Raw genomic sequence first — 22,547 nt, forward strand, 5'->3', positions numbered from 1 at the left:
TTTGCTCTGGTGTTCTGAAAAAGTTCTTCATTTTAATTAAAAAAAATCTTACAAGAGCATTCCACACAAATCAGTGGGCTCTAACAAACAAAATATACTGGAAACAAACAAAACACTGGGAATCCGATGACACAGGTAAACCAGCGTGATACATCTGGAGCATTGCTACATTACAGGAGGCCTTGGCGTTTCAGATCCTCATACGTCTTCTTGTTGACAACATTACCACTGGAATCTTCATATTCCTCCTGCAAACGCATCATTCGTGAATAATCAGTTACTAAGTAATTAGGCATTAAAAAGTATATTTGGTTAGACATCTTGTTCAAGTCACACTAAAATGTATTCTTCTGACATTGTTTTCAGGAAAAGATCACTCAAGCTAAAAATGTCAAAAAAGAAGACTGAACTTTCCCTTCCTCTCCTATGCAGACGGAAGGTCCCTTATTGCAGTGCTTTTCTAGAACAGACAACTGCAGGCCCTCACACTGACACAATGCAGAGGATCTATTTCAATTAACTGAGCAAGAAACAGTAAGTTTCAGCAGGAACTGGGCAGCTGTCAAAACAGAGCTGAATCTTTCTAGTTACGGACATTGCCTGGGAAGTGGTAAAAATACCTTATGTTATTCCCTGAAATGTTACAGTTTTTACCAAGAGCGACACTTCAAAGACACTATGGACTTCCTACACCACAGAAATTGCTACCCCTAAAACTTGTGAGGGCATTACTCCATCACCCCCTGCTCTCACACACACACACACACACACACACACACACACACACAACACACCGCTGGAAAGTGCGTGACAGGGTATAGGACTGCACCAGTAGATTGGCTCCTCTATGACAGCAGCAATTATAAAGGCAAAGCTTAAAAAAAAAAAAGTGAACTACAAGTGAAAGAGCTACAGGGGTTGGACAAAATATTGGAAACACCAACAAAATCAACAACATATATTTTAAAATGGTGTAGGTCCACCTTGTGTGGCAATTACAGGCTCAATTCTCAGAGGTATTGATTCATACAAATTGTGAATTGTTTCCAAAGGAATTTTAGCACATTCTTCAGTTAAAACACCCTCCAGTTCTTTTAGAGACGAAGGCGGCGGAAATCGGCTTCTTACTTGAATCTCTAATAATGACCATAAATGCTCAATAATGTTGAGGTCTGGGGATTGTGTTGGCCAGATGGAATGCTCAACTTCATTAGAATGTTCCTCGTGCCATTCTTTAACAATTCTAGCTGTATGGATTGTGTCATTATCATCTTGAAAGATGGCATTCCACTCCGGAAACAGTTCCTGAACCATAGGATGAACTTGGTCGCCCAAAATTCCTAAATAGTCTCGGCTGTTAATTCTTCCATGAAGGGAAATCATTGGCCCGGCGGGTTTCCAAGAAATAGCATCCCAGATCATCACAGAACCCCCGCCATGTTTTACGGTTGGGGATGGCAGCTTCTTTTGGCTGTCTCCAAACGTAAAGTTGGCCGGAGGTCGGAAATAAGGTAAACTGATTCGTCAGAGAAAATCACATTTTACCACTGCTCGCGGGACCAATTCTGATGGTTTCTACACCAATCTAAATGCTTTGAAACATTTGTCTTTGAGAGCAGAGGTTTTCGAATTGCAGTTCTTCTGTAGAATCCAGATTTGTGCAGCTCCGGCCAAACAGTTTTTGTGGAAACTGGGTTCTGTAGGTGTTCATTCAGCTCTGCAGTGATTTTAGGAGCCGTGGACTTGCAAGCTTTACTAACAATTCGATTTAGAGTCCGACGGTCTCTCTCAGACAACTTCGACTTTCGGCCCCAACTGTGCTTTGCTGAGGACGTTTTTCCTTTTCTTTCAAAGTCAGTCATTACTTTTGAGACAGTACCTCTTCAAATACAAAGCATTCGGGCAGTTTTTGTTACAGTGGCGCCTGCCATAAAAGTACCAACAATTTGGCCTCTTTGAAAGTCTGAGAGATCTGCCATTTTTATAAATTATAACCAACTTTGGCTTAAATATCTGTAAAAAAAACTATTTTAATTAAACATATCAAATAACAATAATAATAATAATTAAAAAAAAACAACATATGTCAAGTTTTGATTGCTTAAAACATGTTCAAAGATTATGATGTCAAAATGTTAGGCGTTTCCATTATTTTGTCCAACCCCTGTATATTGTAGTCATTGATCAGTGAGTGGTCGCCTTTGTCTGTTGTGTTATGGAAGGTTGGATTGCTCTTAGACTGTCGATTCATAGAAACAATCAGACACTACACAGCTTCTTTCTCCTTGAAAGATGTCTTGCTTTTTGTCTACCATACAGTCTAACAGTCCACCCATTTAGGGGATGATTTTGTGGCCACATCCAAGAGAATGCTAGCTATGGCATCTGCATCAGTTGCGACAGGAACATCAAGCCAATTAGAGATGCGAATATAGCTTTTGTGTTTAGGAAGCTTTAAGACAATTGCTGTGCATTTTTTTCACTTTTCAGGAGGCATAAAGCACTTCTCAAGGAGCTGTAAGGGTATTGAAAAATGTGTCCATATCTGTATAAAATTGCTGTACACTACTATAGTACTGTACAATATACAACTATAGTATAAATATTGTAGCTTTAACACTACATAAATCACCAGCACAAGTAAAAAAAATATAGCACAAAAAGTCAGAAATCAACACTAAAATCCTAATGCACACTAGAGAGTGGAGATATTTTGTTTGTGCACAATACACTGTTATGACATCAGTTGTTGGGTTACCATGAAAGAGGTTAACATGAGAGGCACACCTGTGCAACAGTGTCTGAGTTACTGACAAGCAAGTTCTGTACCTTGGAGGGATGCCAACTCCCAAAAGGATTCATTTCCTATAAGTGATGCTAAACCAGTAAAGTGAAAGCAACTGGATAAAAAAAACCCTCAACAAAACAGTTTATGCCATCTCAGAAGTCTAAATGATATGCGGAGCTGACAAGTCTGCTTGAAGGGGACAGCTACTGTGAGATCACTGCTTACCTCTGTATCTGGCTGCCACCTCTCCAAGGCTTTCTGCTGCTTGAGTTTTGACCATACTAAAGAATAAGGAGAATCAGTATTACAACAAGAATAATAAGGAAAAGGAGAGCTGAAAAAAAAAAAAAAAAAAAAAAAAACTTAACAAACAGAAAGCTACAGTAAACACTGATCCGTCGGCACTGCAGTATTTAAAGTGTACCTAAGATGAGAAGAGTCTCAGATACCATACTTACTTGGGGCTCCTTAAGCCCCCTTGAGGCCGGTAGTCTCTCGCCGTCTCCCCAGGTGGCTCACGTCACCTGCAATATTGCCCGAAAGCCTGGCCGAGTCGCACATGCACAGCTCGGCACACTCTTGTAGCTGGGAGCATTCTGCTCTTGTGCAGTACTACCAGGGATGGGAGCGTGGCGAGGGAGGGCACCTGGCCGGGCAGGCTCAATGAAGCGCAATTCGGCCAGGCTTTCTGCACCATTGCGGGAGACAGGAGCCACCCGGAGGTGGCGGTGAGGGACGAGCAGCCTCAGGTAAGTATGAAACCTGAGACGCTTTTTTCGTCTCAGGTGCTCTTTAAAAGGGACCCTTCTCAGGGTCCCTTTAAAGTGTACCTGTAGTGGATCCAGGGATCCAAATCCACTTCTACACTCTCCAACAGAAGTGTGTATAAAAGCTTACTTGCTGTTTTTACTATATTCTCTCCCTTTGAGTTACAGGAAAGCTGCAGTGAAATCCAACTATTTCACTGTAGCTTTGTATACATTGTAAATGTAAACATTTGTTGCATTCATGTTTATTGTTGGTGATAGCCCGCTGTAGGTTTGGGGGTCCTCTGGCATCAGCTGCTTTCCTTTTATACAGCAGCACAATTGTGCTTCTCAGTTCAGCAGCACCCCTTGGCTACCCATGTGATAGCCTTTGACCCCCCCCCCCCCTCTCCCTTTCTACTATTGAGTCATGCAATGTTTTCTCATGATTTTAAAAAGTGAACCCGAAATGGTTCACTAGCCCGTATTTATACTTGCCTGTGGATTCCTCCAGCCCCCTGAGCTAAGTGGCCTCCCTCGCTGTCCTCTTCGGTCCCTCTGTTCTCTCGCAATAACTCCCGAAGATCCAGGCAGTCGCAGGCTTCTGCGCATGCGTGGCTCAGCCCTGTGCGCACCTCTCATCGCGAATGCGCAGAAGCCGATGACTGGCGGCAACTGACCAGATTACCGGGAGTCGTAGCACCAGGATGGAGGGGCCTAAGAGGGTAGCGAGGGAGGCCACGCTGCTTAAGGGGCTGGATGAAGCCCCCAGGTAAGTATAAATATGGGCCAGTGTACCACCTCTGGTACACTTTAAAAAACAGCCAACAGCACTTGTCAGAAAGCAGAACATGATTTAGTAGAAAAAAAGAAAACCAATAACATGCTTACTCTACATTTACAATGTACACTGAAAATGTACTTTGGGCTTGAGCTATGTGCACGCCAGACACCTACTGCAAAAAAAAAAACTATCTTTGATGACAGCTTGGTAATTATTGTTGCAAAAGTATGCTGCTTAGTTCTCAGCAGAGCAGCCTGCTCTTTTCTATGGAGAGGAGAGAGTGGAGGACAAGGAGTACTGCTCTGCACTGAAGTGGTAACTACAGAAGTCTTTGGCAAGAGGATTTTTAACTCCTCAAGCGTTGAAAAGAAAAGCATCTGATGCCAGGGGACCCCTGAACATACAGTGAGATGTCACCCAAAATAAACATGACCGATAGCTTTGAGCAACAAATGTCTACAATGTGTATTAAGCTATATAACTGCTAAGATAATTATATTATTTACAAGATATTTCTGGATAGAATACATTCATTTCTCCAGAAACTGTTTAGGAGCCCCATCAGTATTTCAAAATGTGCTCAGAATTAAAAGTTAGAGAGTCTGAAGCCATTTATTTTAACTCTTTTTATTGCGCAGTTACCTTAAGCACTGAGATCCAAACTGATTTGACGCATGCCCGCGGCAGAACGCGGTATTTAAACCCCCTGAAATACCGGGTCAAAATCCCACGACTTTACAGATCGCAGATTTTGCTGCCCTGGGGAGGCAGAGCTGTGCGCAGCAGCCCTGCCTCTTCTCCAGTCAATTTCCGCTGATCTCCGCCTCTCCCCAGTCCTCTCAGTGAAAGAAGACAGAGGGGCGGGGAGAGGTGGACATTGACCGTAAAAGAGGCAGAACTATTGCAAACAGTTCTGCCTCTTCCAGGAAGCAAAATTCAGCTAAATCCCCTGGGATTTCAGCGGGTTAAATACCTCGTTCTGCCATGGGGATGTGGCGAATCAGCTTGGATCTTAATGATTAGAGTAATTGCGCAATAAATTAAAAAAAAAAAAAAAAAAAAAAAAAGATAAAATAAATGGCGTCAGACTTTCTTTAAGTATCACAAATACAAGCATTTTTGTTTGAAAAAAAATGAGCTTGCATTTAATCATGAATTTCTAAAATAGGCAGTAAGAAAAACCAATACTTCCTTACAACCATGGCAATGTGCATGAGCAGTACACAGAACAGTGTTACTGCACAGGGGTGGTCAGTACTTGTGCCTGAACAGTGAGGCCGCGTTTATGCACGTACAGGAGCACGGCTGCGAGAACATATTTGACAAGCCCTTGTGGAATAAGTACAGAGGGTCCCAGCTTCCATAACTAGAATTTTATTACTATTTTTGACTTTGGGTACAGTTTAAAACTGGGCCAACATCAACAGTACATGTACTGCACAAGTGCCCAATTTTAAGACATTTTAAGTAAAAGTACACTAAAACAAGGGGAATTGCAGGCAAACTTTCAGATGTTTGATCTTTCTAATTACTTTCCATATAGCACAGGAAAGCCAAACCAACAAAAACCATGTATGCAGTTCTCCAGCCCGATCTTTTGTCAGTTTTTGATTACATGAATCAGTTATTTATACACACACATGCTGGGCTATGCACAAAACCAATCAATTTGTATTGCCACATCAAATCCTTTATGCAATATCAGCCATTTCTGACCAGAATTATTCACTACTGATCAACCTTCAGTCACTGATTGATAGAAAGTATGTCTTGTGTGTACCACACACAAGGCAGTGGCTGGATAGCGTAATGGTTAAGGGCTCCTATTTCAGTAAAGCCAGCACTTATTCAGTTGGGAGTTCTTGGGTGAGACCCCCTAAAGCCTAATCTACACGTAGCGATCCGGCGGCTCGATTAGCCGCTGGATCGCCTCATCCACATCCCCGCGTTATTATTACCAGCCTTAACACTTCAAATCCATTTTCCAAGTTCTATGTATTTTGCCAAAATGATGCCCATAACATAAAACAGAGAGAACAGCCATATTTACTCACAGGAAACTGCATCCTCTATTTGTGTGACATTGGCAAAGTGAGCTGTGTTCGGGATTCCCAGACAACGCATACCATGTGCATGTCTCCATTCCTGGTAAATAGATCAGATGACACAGATTAGTTGCAAACACAGACTGGCAACAAGAGATTTAAAACAACAAAAATAAATAAAAAGTTTTGATTTTATGTGGTTCCAATAACACATTTACAGTTACATTTTTCAACAACTTATGAGTATAGCTATAAATTAACAGCTTATTCTCACTATATATAGGTAGACCCCAGTTAACAAACTAGATAGGGACTGTAGGTTAGTCCTTAACCTGAATCTGTACTTAGGTTGGAACACTGTGCCATCTCTGTCTCTGTGCCTCTAATGTCCCCCCCCCCGTGCCTCTAATGCTAACTTTTATTTCTTATACTCCCTGTGCCTCTTATGTTCACTTATGTCTCTTATGCACCCCCATGTCTCTTTTGTTCCGCTTACTTCTCCTATGCCCACATGTGCCTTTTTTACCCCCCACCTCCCCCGTGCCTATTATGTTCTCCTTGTGAAGCTTATGTTCTTTGCTACCTGTGCTCCCACAGCCCCGTTCCTTTAGCAGAATAGGCAGAGGAAGCCGTAGTGATTCTCTCACCTGCTCCGGGCTCCTCCAGCGATAACCTCTCACCCTCACTGCTTTCCCTAGTGCTGGCTTCTCCTGCTCACACCATTACAAGACGCAATAGAAGCCGGCACTGGGGGAAGCGATGAGGGTAATATGTCGCTCATCATGGAGGCACCCAGAGTAGGTGAGAAAAACCAATGATGCATCCAGTGTGCATACTCTACTAAAGGGACATGGTTGAGGAAGCACAGCAAAGAGATTCCCCAATGGCGCAACATCATCGTGATGGGTCATCCGTACGTTGGTGGCCCCCTCTTTAATACATTACAATATATTAAGGGAAAAAACAAACCAAAAAAAAAAAAAAACCACTTACGGCAAAGTGTCGCTGGAAAGCCTTAGGCCCTCGGTAGGTGTAATTGCCACAAATTTCACAGTTGTAATTTATGTTCAGTCCATGCAGTTTGTATAACCAGTAGGGTATGGGCTACAAGAGGAGAGGAAACATGAAATGCTACTTTATAACATTTTACTATTTGCAGACCTCAGGCTGAATACCCTTGGCTTTTAATCACAGGTGTTTTCGAACTTTTCCAAATAAAGCCTTGTACACATATTGTAGAGAATTCAGCCGAGACAAAAAACTGGTGCCATCTCAGTCATCTTGCTTCTGTACAGCTACCCCCTGAGGTTGTTTTACAATCTGACTAATCGGATCTCTAAATGACACTGTTGGACAAGTGCCATCTTTGTTTCACTTACCCCGCTAGCTGGAAGTCGCTTGCTCATGCACCACCCTGACATTGCTCCACCCCTCTCCATGTGACAGCACACTACACGCTGGCCAGCTATAGCTGAGACATGCATCTGTATAGTGCTCATTCCCTGCAGTATCATCCCAACAATTGAGCATGAAAGCTATGGGCGAAGCTTAACAGTTATAACTAGAATATGGATTAGGGATGGTCAGTGAGATGCAAATTGTTCCGAGTTGCATGCAAATGTATGTGGCTTGAAAATACATGAATGTTTCGGGAAACGTTTCGGTTTTGACATGTCTGTAAATGTTTCGATACATAAAAGAAGTCTTTCCTTATGCTGGAGAGCCCTTCTCCCTTACTGGTCCACGCATGCCAGAGACTGGAGTGAGGTCTGTAAACAGTATTCCTCATCACCTTCTGGAGACAGAGTTGCACTGAGAACTGCAGACAAATGGATACTGCTTGATGCTGGAGAGTGAATCTACTCATAAGCCTTATTTGCTGATTAGTCAATACTGACACTCTCTGCAACAACTCAAGGTGAGCTGCTTACTTTAAAGGACAACTGAAGCGAGAAGTATATGGAGGCTGCCATATTTATTTCCTTTTAAGCAATACCAGTTGCCTGGCAGCCCTGCTGATCCTCTGCATATAGGGTCCTGTTCTCACTCGGCGCTTTCAGCCTGCATTAATGCTTTGCTAATCACCAGCGAACAACAAAGCGCAACAGCACAAGTAATCTTATGGGACTACTCACAGTGTGGCCATTGCTGCGTGATTGCTATTTCCAATGACCACAATCTCGATGCATGCAGCATGTTCCCAGTGATTGCATTGTGATTTTCATTCAATGGAATGAAAATTGCAAAACACAAATCACTGCCAAGTCATCGTTATGCAAAATTGCAATTGCTAGGTGATTCGTAACCACTAGCCGCGAAACGACTGTCAGGCCACATCACTCGGCTGTTTAACTTTCTGTGTGTATGCCTGGCTGATGAAAATAAAGGTGTTTTAAGGCAGACCCTTATCTCGCTACTTGCAAGTACAGAGTTTTAGACTGAGACATTTTTGATGTGGCAGATGTTTGTCTAACAGTGCCGATAGCTACAGAAGTAGACGCAAACAATTACTAACCCTCTGCACTCAAAATACATGCTCACAATCAGATGGAACACTGAAAGCAATAATAGCAATAGAGAACTGTCAAAATGGTGGACTTTAATTTTCAAAAAAACCTGTAGTATTTCTTAAACTTTTGTCTAGTTATGACCATGTGTTTTGAATGCAGAAGGTTAATGACTGCATGTAAATTGACCACCTTCCTCAGCACCTGCTATTCCCCAAGTCCCAGATGTGTGAGCATAGCTAATCTTGTTTGTGTATAGGTATAGGGCAGTGATACCATTTGAACATGCTGGCGTGTGCAGTAAACAACCTATTTTTTTCTGAGCACCAGACTGACCATTTGAAATCAATACAAACAACAACAACAAAATAAAAATAAAAAAAAACTTTGTATTCCTCCACATTCCCAAATCTAAAATGAGCACAGGATTTTGATAAAGTGGAAAAATGTGAGATGTGAGAGGTAAACACAAAACATAAGCGATTTCCTATTTTCAAGTCATTTTCTACAAGCTGGCTGCTCAAGGCTTTATTGGTACAGTTTTCAATCATCTTAAAAACCAATTGTAAGCTAACAGCAAGAAATGTATTGAGATGTATGTACAATATACATCCAGTATCAGAGTAGTCATCAAGAAGTTCAGGATTTCCTACCTTGCCATCCCATCCAAGCGGAAGGTTTTTGGGGTTATAAATAATTTCATTTTCCTCATCTTCACTTTCACTCTCACTGATCTGCTCTTCCTCTTCTTCCCTCTCATCACCGGTCCTGGCCTGCTTGCGCTGCACGTTCTCATGTGTCAGGTGTCTCTGCTCCTACAAATGGATGTTTGCACACCACATGAAACATAATCAGGCAGGCAAAATGCGCTTTGTGAAAAAATTACAATCCTATAATACAAATTAGAACATTTTGTTTTAAATGTCAGCTTAATATTACACATTTTAAATTACTCCATATGCAAGACTGGTGATTTTCTTAGAATTATATAAGACAGTTAGCCATTTCCTTGGCGTACAGGGCGGTGGCAGTGCATAGAGTATAGTCGGGAACTCCAGCGCCTAGAACAATGATGAGTTGAGTCTGTGTACGCTGCCTTTATTATTCCTCCCTGCTAAGCTCTGTAATGATGCGGGAGGAGCAGGGATGCTACGGGGTAGAGAGTAAATGCAGGGGGAATCCCCATGGATGTGGCAGCAGTGCGGGGGGTTCCATGGATGCGGGGGTGCCCACAGATGCAGCGGGGATGCCCATGGATGGGCTGGAGTGCAGGGAGGGGGCGGATAGTAGCCCACTAAGGCGGCCAATCAGAGAGGAACAGGCGTGGGAGGGATAGAGGCTCCAGCCAATCAGGCTAAACTAGCTGTGTTTTCGGAGAAGGGGAAGAAAGTAGAAGAGAAAACCCCCCAGCATGCACTGCAACTTCTCTTTTGCGGCTGATGTACGAAATATCAGGGGACATGGGGACTGATTATTCTTCTGGAAAAGAAAAGTAAGATTGATTATGAACTTTTGGATTGCCTATTTAGCATCATTTTTACTTATTTACCACATAGAAATAGAGAATTGATTTTGTATTTTATGCCTGACAGTTACTCTTAATTATTTGTAATTTGTTTGGCCTTTGTTCTGTGTTCAAAGAGTGCCCACATGCGTATGTTTGGCTATATCCACAATATGTAATGGGCATAGCAATTAATCATGGGCGTCTTTTCAGAATTCTAACCCTACATTAGGTTGCCACCCTTTTTTGGCACTAGGAACCCCGTTCTTTTCTACAATTTGAAACTTGCATTTAAAGACACCAGGTGCAGTTTCATGACAGTCCTGTACAATTAACGTTTTTGTTCAGAAATGCCTCACTGTATAATTCCAGGTTGCCCAAGTACTTCTGGGAAGAGCAAGCAGAAGAATAAGCCTGATGTTGTAATGCATGCTTTTCCAAAGTATGCATCAAGGGTTAAAGTGTGGCTCCATGCCGCCGAGTTTCACAAGGACACCTTGTGTAGGATGGTGGGAGATATTATTGCAGACAGTTTTTAGGGAGGCAGAAAAATGAAGAAGCAAGTGACTGAAACAATGCTTGTGTTTTCAATTTGTGGCAACGGACATTATCACAAACCAGTCAGCAAGAGTACAGAACTATGCAGCAGGTAATATATTGCTGGCTGCTGCATTGTTATGCAGTGGATCCAGCTACAAGAAGGTTAATTAACTTTTCAGCTTTGCAGGTATTCCCTTGTTCCTCGTTTCCAGCTACAGTTCTATACTGGCAGCGCGAGAAGACACTGTTCATTGCCAAACATGCAAACGACTTTAACAGAGCGCCAAGTAGTATGTGTATTCTTTTCTTGATGCAGCGACAGAGAATATAGTGGACTTTCAACTAATCCATGTAACAGAGGCCACTTCGTTCACAGCCATAGAAAAATCCAGACGTAGTACCTGCTAACAATGTTTTTGAACAATCCTTAAGGGCAAAGGTGAGACATTGCTCCTTTCAGGAACAGACAGCCTTTCCCCTATAAAATAATCACACGGTTAGTCCACCTTCCATGTATTTAGACAAGTTTCCAACTGGTGAAACCATCCGCCAACACACATCTCATGAAACTATCAAAGACAATAAAACCAAGCCAAGATCTTAGCCCTGAAGGACTGTTCAAAACATTGTTAGCAGGTACTAACTCTGTTTTTCTACAATCCTTCAGGGCTAATGCCTAGTACACACCATACAATTTTCTGTTAGATATTCTGTAATTAGATTATTTTTTGTAAAGTACTGGTAGAGACTGGTCGTTAACTCTGGTGCATTGTCTTCTGGTTATCTCCTGCTGAGTAGAACAATGCTTAATTGCTAGGCAGATAGATGGTTAAATAGATAATTTCCAACATGTTGGAAATCTATCTGGCAGGTAAACCTTACAGGAAATCTTATAGAAAATGGTATGGTGTGTACTAGGCATAAGGTGAGGCAATTAACAAGCAACACTACCTCAGGGAGGGACCATTGCTTGCAGAATTTTTCTTCCAAATGCTTGGTCTTGCACAAAAAGAGAGGACAGCAACAGGAGATCCTATAGCAAGTCTCTCCAGAAGACCCACAGGAAATGCTACTTTTGATTGTGCAGCGCAAAAGCGTGCTCATAGCAGAGATGCAAAGAGAGCCCTGCTGCCTCCGTGCCCCGCCACTCTGCTAGACTAGCCACAACCAGGCAGCTGGCTACAATCCTATACTCACATAGACCATCAATTTGACTTGTAGCACTATGCAAAAAAAAGCCTGAACATTTTTTGGGGTTAATTCAGTCAGTAAAATAAACCATGGCATTCCATGCCCCTGGATTGGTGCTTTCACCAATCATTTTTACTACTGTATTGTAGCAGAACATGCTGTGGTGAGGAATCGAACTTTACAGAAAAATGGCATTCCTTGCTGCATCACGTCATCAATGAGCATGTTTGGACAGATGGAGATATCCAGAAGATGTGACAATGAGGACATGGGAGTAGCACTGAGCCATGGAATCAGATTACGGTAGTTAATTTTGGCGCAATGCTGCCCTAATCACTTGGGTACTGACATAGGCCGTAATGAGAATTACTGCACTCAGTTACTAATTTGGGCGCCAGCGGAAAACAAGGTAATATGTCTGCTGGCAACAGACAATGGCTGACTAACATGTTTCCTCTGGGTTGCAACAACTCGGGAGGGGGAATAGCATTGATGCCACACAGGAGTTTTAGCAGGGGCAGAGTGAGCCAGTTTCACCCTGAGGCGAAATTTGCCTGCACCCATTTTCAGTTTACGCCATGGAATGGCTTACGAATGATTTACCAGCTTAATACAATGTCAAACATTACGTACTCCAGAAAACAGGATAAAGATATTGGTCATCTGACTGCCAGACTGGAATTCTTGAATCATTCCATAGTTACAAGCTTAAGTACAGACCTAAGCGCATGCACTATGGTGTTGACTATGGAGGCCCAATCCAAACTTGCCATTTTAAATTTCAACAACAATGTTAAAAGGCCACATGTGGTGGTGAAATGTCCGAGGCAAAGGTCAGAAGAAATGAGAACACGCCCCCCAAAAAATGGCTTATCCAAGAAAACCAAATAAATGGATTGTCTGTCCTGTGAATGAGGAAATAACATTCCATATCATGCTACTCATGATAAATGTGCTGAACTTGATCCAGGCACAACACTTCACAATTGGCAATCCAAAAGGGGTCTACATCCATGCTATATTGCACCAGAGGAGCGACCCAACAAAGTGGATGTCATTGCCTAACAAATGACACAATTTCCCTAACCTTCATCTCCTTGATCCTACAGGTTACCTTATTTTACCGCTAACACCAGAAGGTAAAGTTACGCAGTTATTCCACGATTTATCAATGACATAGTGAATATAGGTTTGCTCTTACTATGTATCTATTTGTAAGTTGTAAAACTTTGGCACCTGGGGCCTCCAGGCTCCTTCTCTGTGCCACCTCTGTCCAGGGCAGAAACTACTATCCCATTCCCACTGTGGCCCCCTTTGAGCCATGGTTTTTGTACTGTCTACCTGTACCTCCAATGCCCCCTACTGAGTGCTCCATGTAACTCACAGACACGCGACCTTAGAGAGCGAGATGCTGGGCATGAGATGGATTGGGCGGATTGGATCTCTGGGCACGAGATGAGATGCTGGGCATGCCTTACCATTGGCATCATAACTTAACATTAATTTGCTATTTTATGCCCGAGTTGTTCACCTTACACATGCCATTCTCTATTTCATGAAATTTGTAGAAAGTTGTCTTGCTAAAAAATAATTATTTTGTTTCTACAAAGGTTTACAAACGTACTCTTTTTCATCTGGCATCGAACAGTATGTTCATATTCATGTAACAACGCTAACTTCTACATTAAGGCCCCAGGTTGTGGAAAGGGGAAGGACACAGGAATGAGCATGTTACAGTGCTCCACTGCCCCAAGTACTCCAAAGGGTCCAGTAGCAACCGATGCAAATGGAGGTAGAACTGCCGGGTCATTCACAGAAAGTGGGGCAAGCAATGACTTTTAATGAATGCACTATAAAGCCAAATTGATCAGAATGCTAAACTAGGTTATAATCCTTAAATAGCGCCCAGTGAACAACGTGAATGGTTAAGGGGAAACTACACTTCATGGCAGTGTGTAGCAATAGTTGATCAATTACCATTAGAAGCCTTATAGTTTCACTGTAGACATGTGTAATTACATGCTGTAAACATAACGGAGTCTAAGCACAATTAACTTCAACAATCCAAAAGGTTCACAAGGAGAGCATGACAAATAATTTCATTGTAGGTCAATGGTTTTGTCCCGCAAGAGGAAGTAATGTTCTCACATATGTTTAGCAACATCAGATTCAGAAATTCAGAAGTTTAAAACACAATGTTATTTTGCCATTGTATTACTAGTAAATTATTCTATTGTCAATCTTTTGTTTTGGTAATTTTACATAGTGGAGTCTCCTGACTATTATGCTTCCCAAGTTTGTTGATACAAAGTGTCCTCTACAGTGCACAATAATGTCTGGTAGGCATGATGCAATTTTCCCGTAAGATCAAGGGATCGATTGATAAATTCTATCATGTCTGATGTGTTCCCCATCTAGAAAAGGAATGATTTTGTGCAGTACTGATCTGAAAAATCAAACCCTTTCTTGTTTTGGAGCACATCGGACATGCTGAAAATTAGCGACTTGACGGGAAAATTGCATTGTGTGTATAAGCAATAAACGTTATAATGGTAATATTTCTTTCTCACCCCCTCCCCAGTGCAGGACCAGGGAACTTCAAGGGCCACAACTAATTCCTCACAGTACACTTTTTGTGCTAGTTTGTTGGGAAACCTTAAGAGGTACTCATTATTGACACCTGACATAAAAAATACACATGTACATGGCTAGATTTAGACCAGCATAAAATGACTTACCGATAAGATTTCAACATATTCATAAATCTGAGCTTCAAGGAAGGCAATGTCTTTGTTCTTTTCTGTGTCTCTGTTGAGATAAATATGTACCGTATAATATCAGGTTCCATTGTAAACTAAACCTTATACTCTTAGCTAGAGATGACCAACAAGATAAAAATAATCTGTGATTGCATGGAAATAACATGCGACATGAAGCAGAGTCAGACAAACTGTACAGGTACTGACTTTATTTCACCAAGTTTCAAGCTGCATGCCATTTCCACACAAACCCAGAACATTTTCATTTGACTGATAAACTCAACTCGGAACATACATATTTACAGTGGAGGAAATCATTATTTGACCCCTCACTGATTTTGTAAGTTTGTCCAATGACAAAGAAATGAAAAGTCTCAGAACAGTATCATTTCAATGGTAGTTTTATTTTAACAGTGGCAGATAGCACATCAAAAGGAAAATCGAAAAAATAACCTTGAATAAAAGATAGCAACTGATTTGCATTTCATTGAGTGAAATAAGTTTTTGAACCCCTACCAACCATTAAGAGTTCTGGCTCCCACAGAGTGGTTAGACACTTCTACTCAATTAGTCACCCTCATTAAGGACACCTGTCTTAACTAGTCACCTGTATAAAAGACACCTGTCCACAGAATCAATCAATCAAGCAGACTCCAAACTCTCCAACATGGGAAAGACCAAAGAGCTGTCCAAGGATGTCAGAGACAAAATTGTAGACCTTCACAGGGCTGGAATGGGCTACAAAACCATTAGCAAGAAGCTGGGAGAGAAGGTGACAACTGTTGGTGCGATTGTTCGAAAATGGAAGGAGCACAAAATGACCATCAATCGACCTCGCTCTGGGGCTCCACGCAAGATCTCACCTCGTGGGGTGTCAATGGTTCTGAGAAAGGTGAAAAAGCATCCTAGAACTACACGGGAGGAGTTAGTGAATGACCTCAAATTAGCAGGGACCACAGTCACCAAGAAAACCATTGGAAACACATTACATCGCAATGGATTAAAATCCTGCAGGGCTCGCAAGGTCCCCCTGCTCAAGAAGGCACATGTGCAGGCCCATCTGAAGTTTGCCAATGAACACCTGAATGATTCTGTGAGTGACTGGGAGAAGGTGCTGTGGTCTGATGAGACCAAAATAGAGCTCTTTGGCATTAACTCAACTCGCTGTGTTTGGAGGAAGAAAAATGCTGCCTATGACCCCCAAAACACCGTCCCCACCGTCAAGCATGGGGGTGGAAACATTTTGCTTTGGGGGTGTTTTTCTGCTAAGGGCACAGGACAACTTAATCGCATTAATGGGAAAATGGACGGAGCCATGTATCGTGAAAACCTGAACGACAACCTCCTTCCCTCTGCCAGGAAACTGAAAATGGGTCGTGGATGGGTGTTCCAGTACGACAATGACCCAAAACATACAGCAAAGGCAACAAAGGAGTGGCTCAAGAAGAAGCACATTAAGGTCATGGAGTGGCCTAGTCAGTCTCCGGACCTTAATCCAATAGAAAACCTATGGAGGGAGCTCAAGCACAGAGACAGCCTCGAAACATTAGGGATTTAGAGATGATCTGCAAAGAGGAGTGGACCAACATTCCTCCTAAAATGTGTGCAAACTTGGTCATCGATTACAAGAAACGTTTGACCTCTGTGCTTGCAAACAAGGGTTTTTCCACTAAGTATTAAGTCTTTTATTGTTAGAGGGTTCAAAAACTTATTTCACTCAATGAAATGCAAATCGGTTGCTATCTTTTATTTGAGGTTATTTTTTCGATTTTCCTTTTGATGTGCTATCTGCCACTGTTAAAATAAACCTACCATTGAAATGATACTGTTCTGAGACTTTTCATTTCTTTGTCATTGGACAAACTTACAAAATCAGTGAGGGGTCAAATAATTATTTCCTCCACTGTATGTACTTATTAACAACACAAATGCTTATATTTATAACTAACTCTTAACAGAACTTGATAAATGTGTGAGAAAGATGGGGCTGTAAATTATTTTATAACTGTAGTTTTCATTTCCATTAATAAAAGAGCACTCTCACTACTAGGATCAGTACTAGACTTTAGAAGAATGGTACATAGTTAGGGATGAGCTCCGGTGTTTGGAATCCAAATTCAGACTAAAGCTTGGGAGGAGGGGGGTGGGTTAACTTTCCCTTGTGCCGCCTATAGCCAATGCGCTACACGTCACATTGTGTCCCATCTCTTCAATGCTTCCTTTAAACCTGGAAGGAGGAAGCATTGGAGGGACATGGAGCGAGATGGTGGAGCGGCGACAAGGGTAAGTCAACTAACCTCCTGCTATGGTTTGTAAATTTTAATCTGAATTCACATTCCAAACACCAGAGCTCACCCCTATTCATAGTATCCTAGATTCTTTCCTTCCCTCACAAATGACCATGCACAGGCCTCTGCCTTCACACTTTGCAGTCTAACTCAGTACATAGCACGCATGGATAAGCAAGATGGGGGAAAAAAGAAAAAAAAAAAGAAGAGGAGTATAGGCCACAATCAGCATGAATGCAAAAGCTTGGAAGCCAGCAGATTGCATTGCACTTGGTTAGTGTATGTGTATTTAAGTGGCAAACTGCAAGATTACTGCTATCCGAATGGCATAATTAACTATACATGAAGTTTTGGAAATGGCCAAAGTAAATACACCCATTTCAGAAAGCAAAAAAAAAAAAAAAAAAAAAAAAAAAAAAACAGTAATCAAGCAAAATTAATGCTAGAAGACATGCAAGCAACTTACCTTCTGATCCCCTTCGCTTTAGGGTTTTTGGCAAATAAGGTGGGGTCTAAGGTTTCCAGAGATTTACCCTTTGTGCTGAACAGCCTCTGAGCTCTCTCCTCTAAAGTTCTATAAATAAGAAAACCAAAGAAGTCAGTGTTTTTTCATACTTAAAGTGGAACTGAACTCAGAACTTCCTCTGTTCTAAAAAAAAAAATAAAAAAAAAAAATAAAAAAAAAAAATTCATGAATACAGCTTATGGAAATCCTAAATAAAAACCTGACATTTTACTTGAATTCACTTCACTAGAAGAATTGAAATGGTTTAGGGCCGGTTCACACGGACGCTTGGCGGCGTCTACCGTCAAGCGTTCGGGACCCATGGGCTAAACTCTCCCATTCAAGTGTATAGGAGCGTTTAGCATTGCGCGGTTACCGTCGATTACCATCGATTGCATAAACGCGGCGTTCTGATCCCGATTTAACGCATTGTTTCGGCCGTCCCTAGAAGCTGCATGCAACGTCCAGGGACGGCTAGCCGGCGCAGCTTCATGTCCCCTTGCGGGGACGAGAAACGCAGATCGCGACGATCTCTGTACCGCCGCCACCGAACGGGACGTCACAGGACGACGCGACTTCCTGGCCGCCCCAACGCCGCCTGCCGTCCGTGTGAACCGGCCCTTAGCGTGTGTTTACACAGTGCAGGGAGTTGCCTAGACACAACTCTGATTCACAGCTTCTAATAAGACACTCTGATCTAGCTAAACAAACCCAGAGCATTATCCTGTGAAAATATTCAACAACCTTATGTGAAACAAAAAAAAACTTTTCATTGTGTGATGTACTAGAGTTCGGGTCCACATTAAGTGTACCCTAAATCTCTTAAAATGAGCCAAGACCAACGATGCAATACACTTGCATAATTCATTTTAGCTAGGGTTAACTAAACTAGTACCAAAGTGATTAAACTAAAAATGTTCTAAACACAACAGGAAAAAAAGACATTGAACTTACCCTCCACATTTAAGACCCAGTGCAAGTAGAGCAGACTTCAATCTGTCCAATCCAAGTGAAGCCAACTCCTGCAGGAAGATATGGAAGCATAATATATAAAAGCGAACTAGAGTGCAGTGTATAAACAATAAAGTTGCAACAGAGAAAGAGCCTTCTCTAGAATTACATAAAATATCACCATACATGCTGTGTACTTTTATTTGACTTGTAGTTGTATAGACAGACTGGTATTTTTTAAAAAATATAAAAAGTAAACCCCGATAACAATTTCTCCCAAACATTCCTTTTAAAATAACGTTTTATCAACAAGAATAAAGCCCACGTCCATGATTTTTTCTCAGCACTTCTCACCAGCATCCCTACCTAACAAAAAGGATCACCCAATCCTATATCCTCCAGTTTTAGGGTGACATCCCTTCCCTGAGTGGACCACACCACTACTTCCCACACAGACTTCTGTCCTTATGTTGACTTTGACCACACCTCATTCCTGAACTAAACAGAAAGGAGGTTAGTTTGCCATCCTATACCCCTTACACCATATCTCTGTGGCACATGCCACAAAGAGAGAATGGGAGGAGACGTTCACTGGGTGTTCAACATACCACAAGAAAAGGGGATAGATGTCTCTGCCACATGCCTTTCCAAAGGACAGTATGAGAGATGGCAGTTGTGAATGAGAAAGCAGCAGTACCCTGGCAGGAAGTGTGCATGTGATATCATCACTTGACAATGACCGGGAACTTGTTGAGGACTGAAGTATTTTTAAAGTGTGGCAGGAGTAAAACTTTGTGAAGGTGACCTTAAAGGACTTACGAGCCCAAATAGTGAAAAAAAGTTAAGAGTTAAGTACCTTAATCATTTTTAAATGCACGGAGGACGCCGTCCGCGCCCTCCGTGCTGTTCCGCCGGGTCCCCGCAGTCTGATCGCCCCCCGTGCCGCTCCCGACCCCACGGACGGGGTCGGGCTCCCCTTCCTCTCCCAAGATGGCCGCCGGAGCCGGCCGCGGCTGCGCAGTCCGCATACGCGTTAGTGCGGCTGCGCAGCTCTAGGGCCTCCCCCCTCGATCCACGCTACTGTGCGTGGATCGGGGGGGGGGAGGCCCTAGAGCTGCGCAGCCGCACTAACGCGTATGCGGACTGCGCAGCCGCGGCCGGCTCCGGCGGCCATCTTGGGAGAGGAAGGGGAGCCCGACCCCGTCCGTGGGGTCGGGAGCGGCACGGGGGGCGATCAGACTGTGGGGACCCGGCGGAACAGCACGGAGGGCGCAGACGGCGTCCTCCGTGCATTTAAAAATGATTAAGGTACTTAACTTTTTTTTACTATTTGGGCTCGTAAGTCCTTTAAGAATATAGCCAGAAAAAAAATATTGCCTGTGCACTTTTAACTAGGGTAGATAAACCCAAGGACATCAAATAATACCAGGTTAATTTGCTTACTACGTTGCAGTATTCAATATGCAATCAAGTTCGCGGAAGAAAATGATCCAATATCAATCACAATATTGGAGCCGCTAGATACAGTACATAGATATGAAGCCGTTGCTCATGCACCATTCATGCAAGCGGTCCACCTGCTATTTCTCTCACTCATTCAGATACAGAGTGGAATTCTGTTTGATATGGCATTTTTATGAACTGGAATTTTTTTATTTATTAAAAATGTGTAATAATAAATGGGCATTTCCACTATCTAGTCATGTTGCGGTTGTAAAAAAAAAATAAAAAAATAAAATTGATCTTACTTCCCAGGATGAAAAGGCAGAGAGGTCCAGATGAGCTCCAGCGTGTGTCAGGGCGCTGCTAGTCTCTTTCTGCAAAAAAACAAAAAAAAGCAGCACATCACTATTTAGAATAATTAACAAAGCTCTTCCCTCTGTGTCACCCAGACACCAGCATTGCATCTATACATATACTTAGCTGCCATCTAAAACAGGCTCCTTATGCTAAAGATTTAAAATTTGTTACAAGTTCTAATATACCATTTACATATATTTTATATTGTTTTTACTCAATATACATTGTTCCTAATTTATATTTAAAATACACTATTTATAGCACCAATCAGCCTTTAAAGTGGAATTAACAGTCTGCCAAAATGTACAATTAAAAAGCTGTCTCAACTCCTCATTGTTTTTATCATTATCCTACCTGACTCTAGGTAAAAACATTTGTGTGAAAATCACTATTCACTCTGCCCCTTCACCCCCAGCCAGCTATTAGTGGAAGCAGCCACCAGGGATGCTCGGGTAGTGCTTTTTATTACCCGCCCGGATCCGGGTACCCAGATATCCCTATCCGGATCCGACCTTGCGGATATCCGGATCCGATCCGGATATCCGACCAAATAACCTGCGGGTACCCGACCTATTCGGGTATCCGGATAGAAAACCTGGAAGTGCCCTTTAAATAGCTTTAAAATGTTTTTTTTTTAAAGGGAAATACTAATTAATTATTGGGTGGACATAAAATGAAAAAAAAAAAAAATCAATTAACATCAGGACTAGGTTCCAGACAGCGGTCGTGCAGCCCACATTGTGTCCAAAGTCCAATCGCACAACTGGGACATGACAGTTTTCAGCCCAGACACCTCCAAAAAAATGACACCGCAATTGTGTTTTGAGTTGAATATAAGTGGCGGTATCAGCAGCAGTGGCCTGTGGCACCGTGGCGGCCAGATTGGGGAGGTGAAGATTCTCCTGCGGCCAGAATGGGATGCTGCTGCTTTTCTCCCTGTGGCGGTTGGGGGTTGAGTGGTGCGGCTGGTGGTAGCGGCAGAAGGATGTGGTGGGTCCCGCATTCCACGGCCACTGTCTGCAATGCTGATCCTCTGTGCCAAACCCACCAACGCATCCTCCTCCTCAGAGTAAGAGCTGACATCCCCATCCTGTGGATTGTAGTCACGGTCCTTCATCCCATCATCAACATCATACCCCCCTCCTCAAAACCCAGAACATCCTCCTCAAACTCCTTGCGGCTAACAGCCCTGAGTTCAATCGCGGCGCCTGGAGCGAAAAGCTCGCTGACTGAGGGTAGGCTGCCCGCTGGGGTCGACACTGACACGGCAGACCTTCTGAGGGTGGCTGTAATGTTGCTCCCTGTCCTCTTGCCCTTGCTGCACCTCCCCCAGCTGCCGGTGCCAGCAGACATAGTACAACTTATACGTGATGATGTCACCAGATGATGTGGGGTACTTTTACTTTAATAAAATCGGGGTTAGACTTTACATCAAATCAGCACGGAGTGACAGACCACAGAGTAGAGGACAGACAGTGCACACTGTGTTATGGTGGCGGCCTGGCGGGTACACACGGTGCGTTCCTGCACTCGATTTTCTGCTCAATTCCCGTCGACTCGATTATTTACGACATGTCCGATTTGCGTTTCAATGGATCGTTAGGTCGGTTTGGCATACTTTACATGCGAATCGACCTAACGATTCATCGAAACGCAAATCGGACATGTCGGAAATAATCGGGGGATTCCCTCACAGTGCATCTGTTAACTATGTGTATGCAGAGAGCTCAGTCAGAGACAAGCAGAGCTTTCTTTCACAGAGAGCAGAGGAAATGTATCTTATGTGCAACAAAAACATTTGTAATTGTGTGTGTGAAACCTGATATATCTCTGCTTCAATAATACACTGTTCTTAGCAAGTCAGACTGCAGAGATTAATACCTTTGCAAATGAGACATTCCAAACGTAGCTAACATCTACACACAATGAATTACAGCTTTTGCCTCTGATATTTAACATGAAAAGTAGGAAAATGTGTACACAGCTACGTAGACATTATTTGTACATTGTCATTTTAGAACACTTGGGTATTGACAGTGTTCCTTTAAATGGAACCTAAAACGTGAGGGATACGGAGGCTCACATCTACATTCCCTTGCCATTCCCATGCCCGTTTCCTGGGTGTCATGCTGAGCTATT

General features: G+C 42.6%; 1 protein-coding gene across 1 annotated transcript in view; it reads right to left on the bottom strand.

Moving 5' to 3' along the window:
* SF3A3 (splicing factor 3a subunit 3) overlaps positions 1-22,547 on the bottom strand; it is a 48,131-nt gene continuing 25,584 nt past the window's right edge. The window contains exons 9-17 of the mRNA XM_068269034.1: positions 20,357-20,425; positions 18,612-18,679; positions 17,619-17,726; positions 14,844-14,913; positions 9,524-9,685; positions 7,357-7,467; positions 6,373-6,463; positions 3,014-3,069; positions 1-248 (exon numbers count right to left, since the gene is read on the bottom strand). Of these exons, the coding sequence (XP_068125135.1) occupies positions 171-248; positions 3,014-3,069; positions 6,373-6,463; positions 7,357-7,467; positions 9,524-9,685; positions 14,844-14,913; positions 17,619-17,726; positions 18,612-18,679; positions 20,357-20,425 (813 nt within the window). The 3' untranslated portion in view covers positions 1-170. The remainder of the gene's footprint in view (positions 249-3,013; positions 3,070-6,372; positions 6,464-7,356; positions 7,468-9,523; positions 9,686-14,843; positions 14,914-17,618; positions 17,727-18,611; positions 18,680-20,356; positions 20,426-22,547) is intronic.

The sequence above is a fragment of the Hyperolius riggenbachi genome, chromosome 2, assembly GCF_040937935.1.
Source record: "Hyperolius riggenbachi isolate aHypRig1 chromosome 2, aHypRig1.pri, whole genome shotgun sequence".
NCBI classification, from domain to species: Eukaryota; Metazoa; Chordata; class Amphibia; order Anura; family Hyperoliidae; genus Hyperolius; species Hyperolius riggenbachi.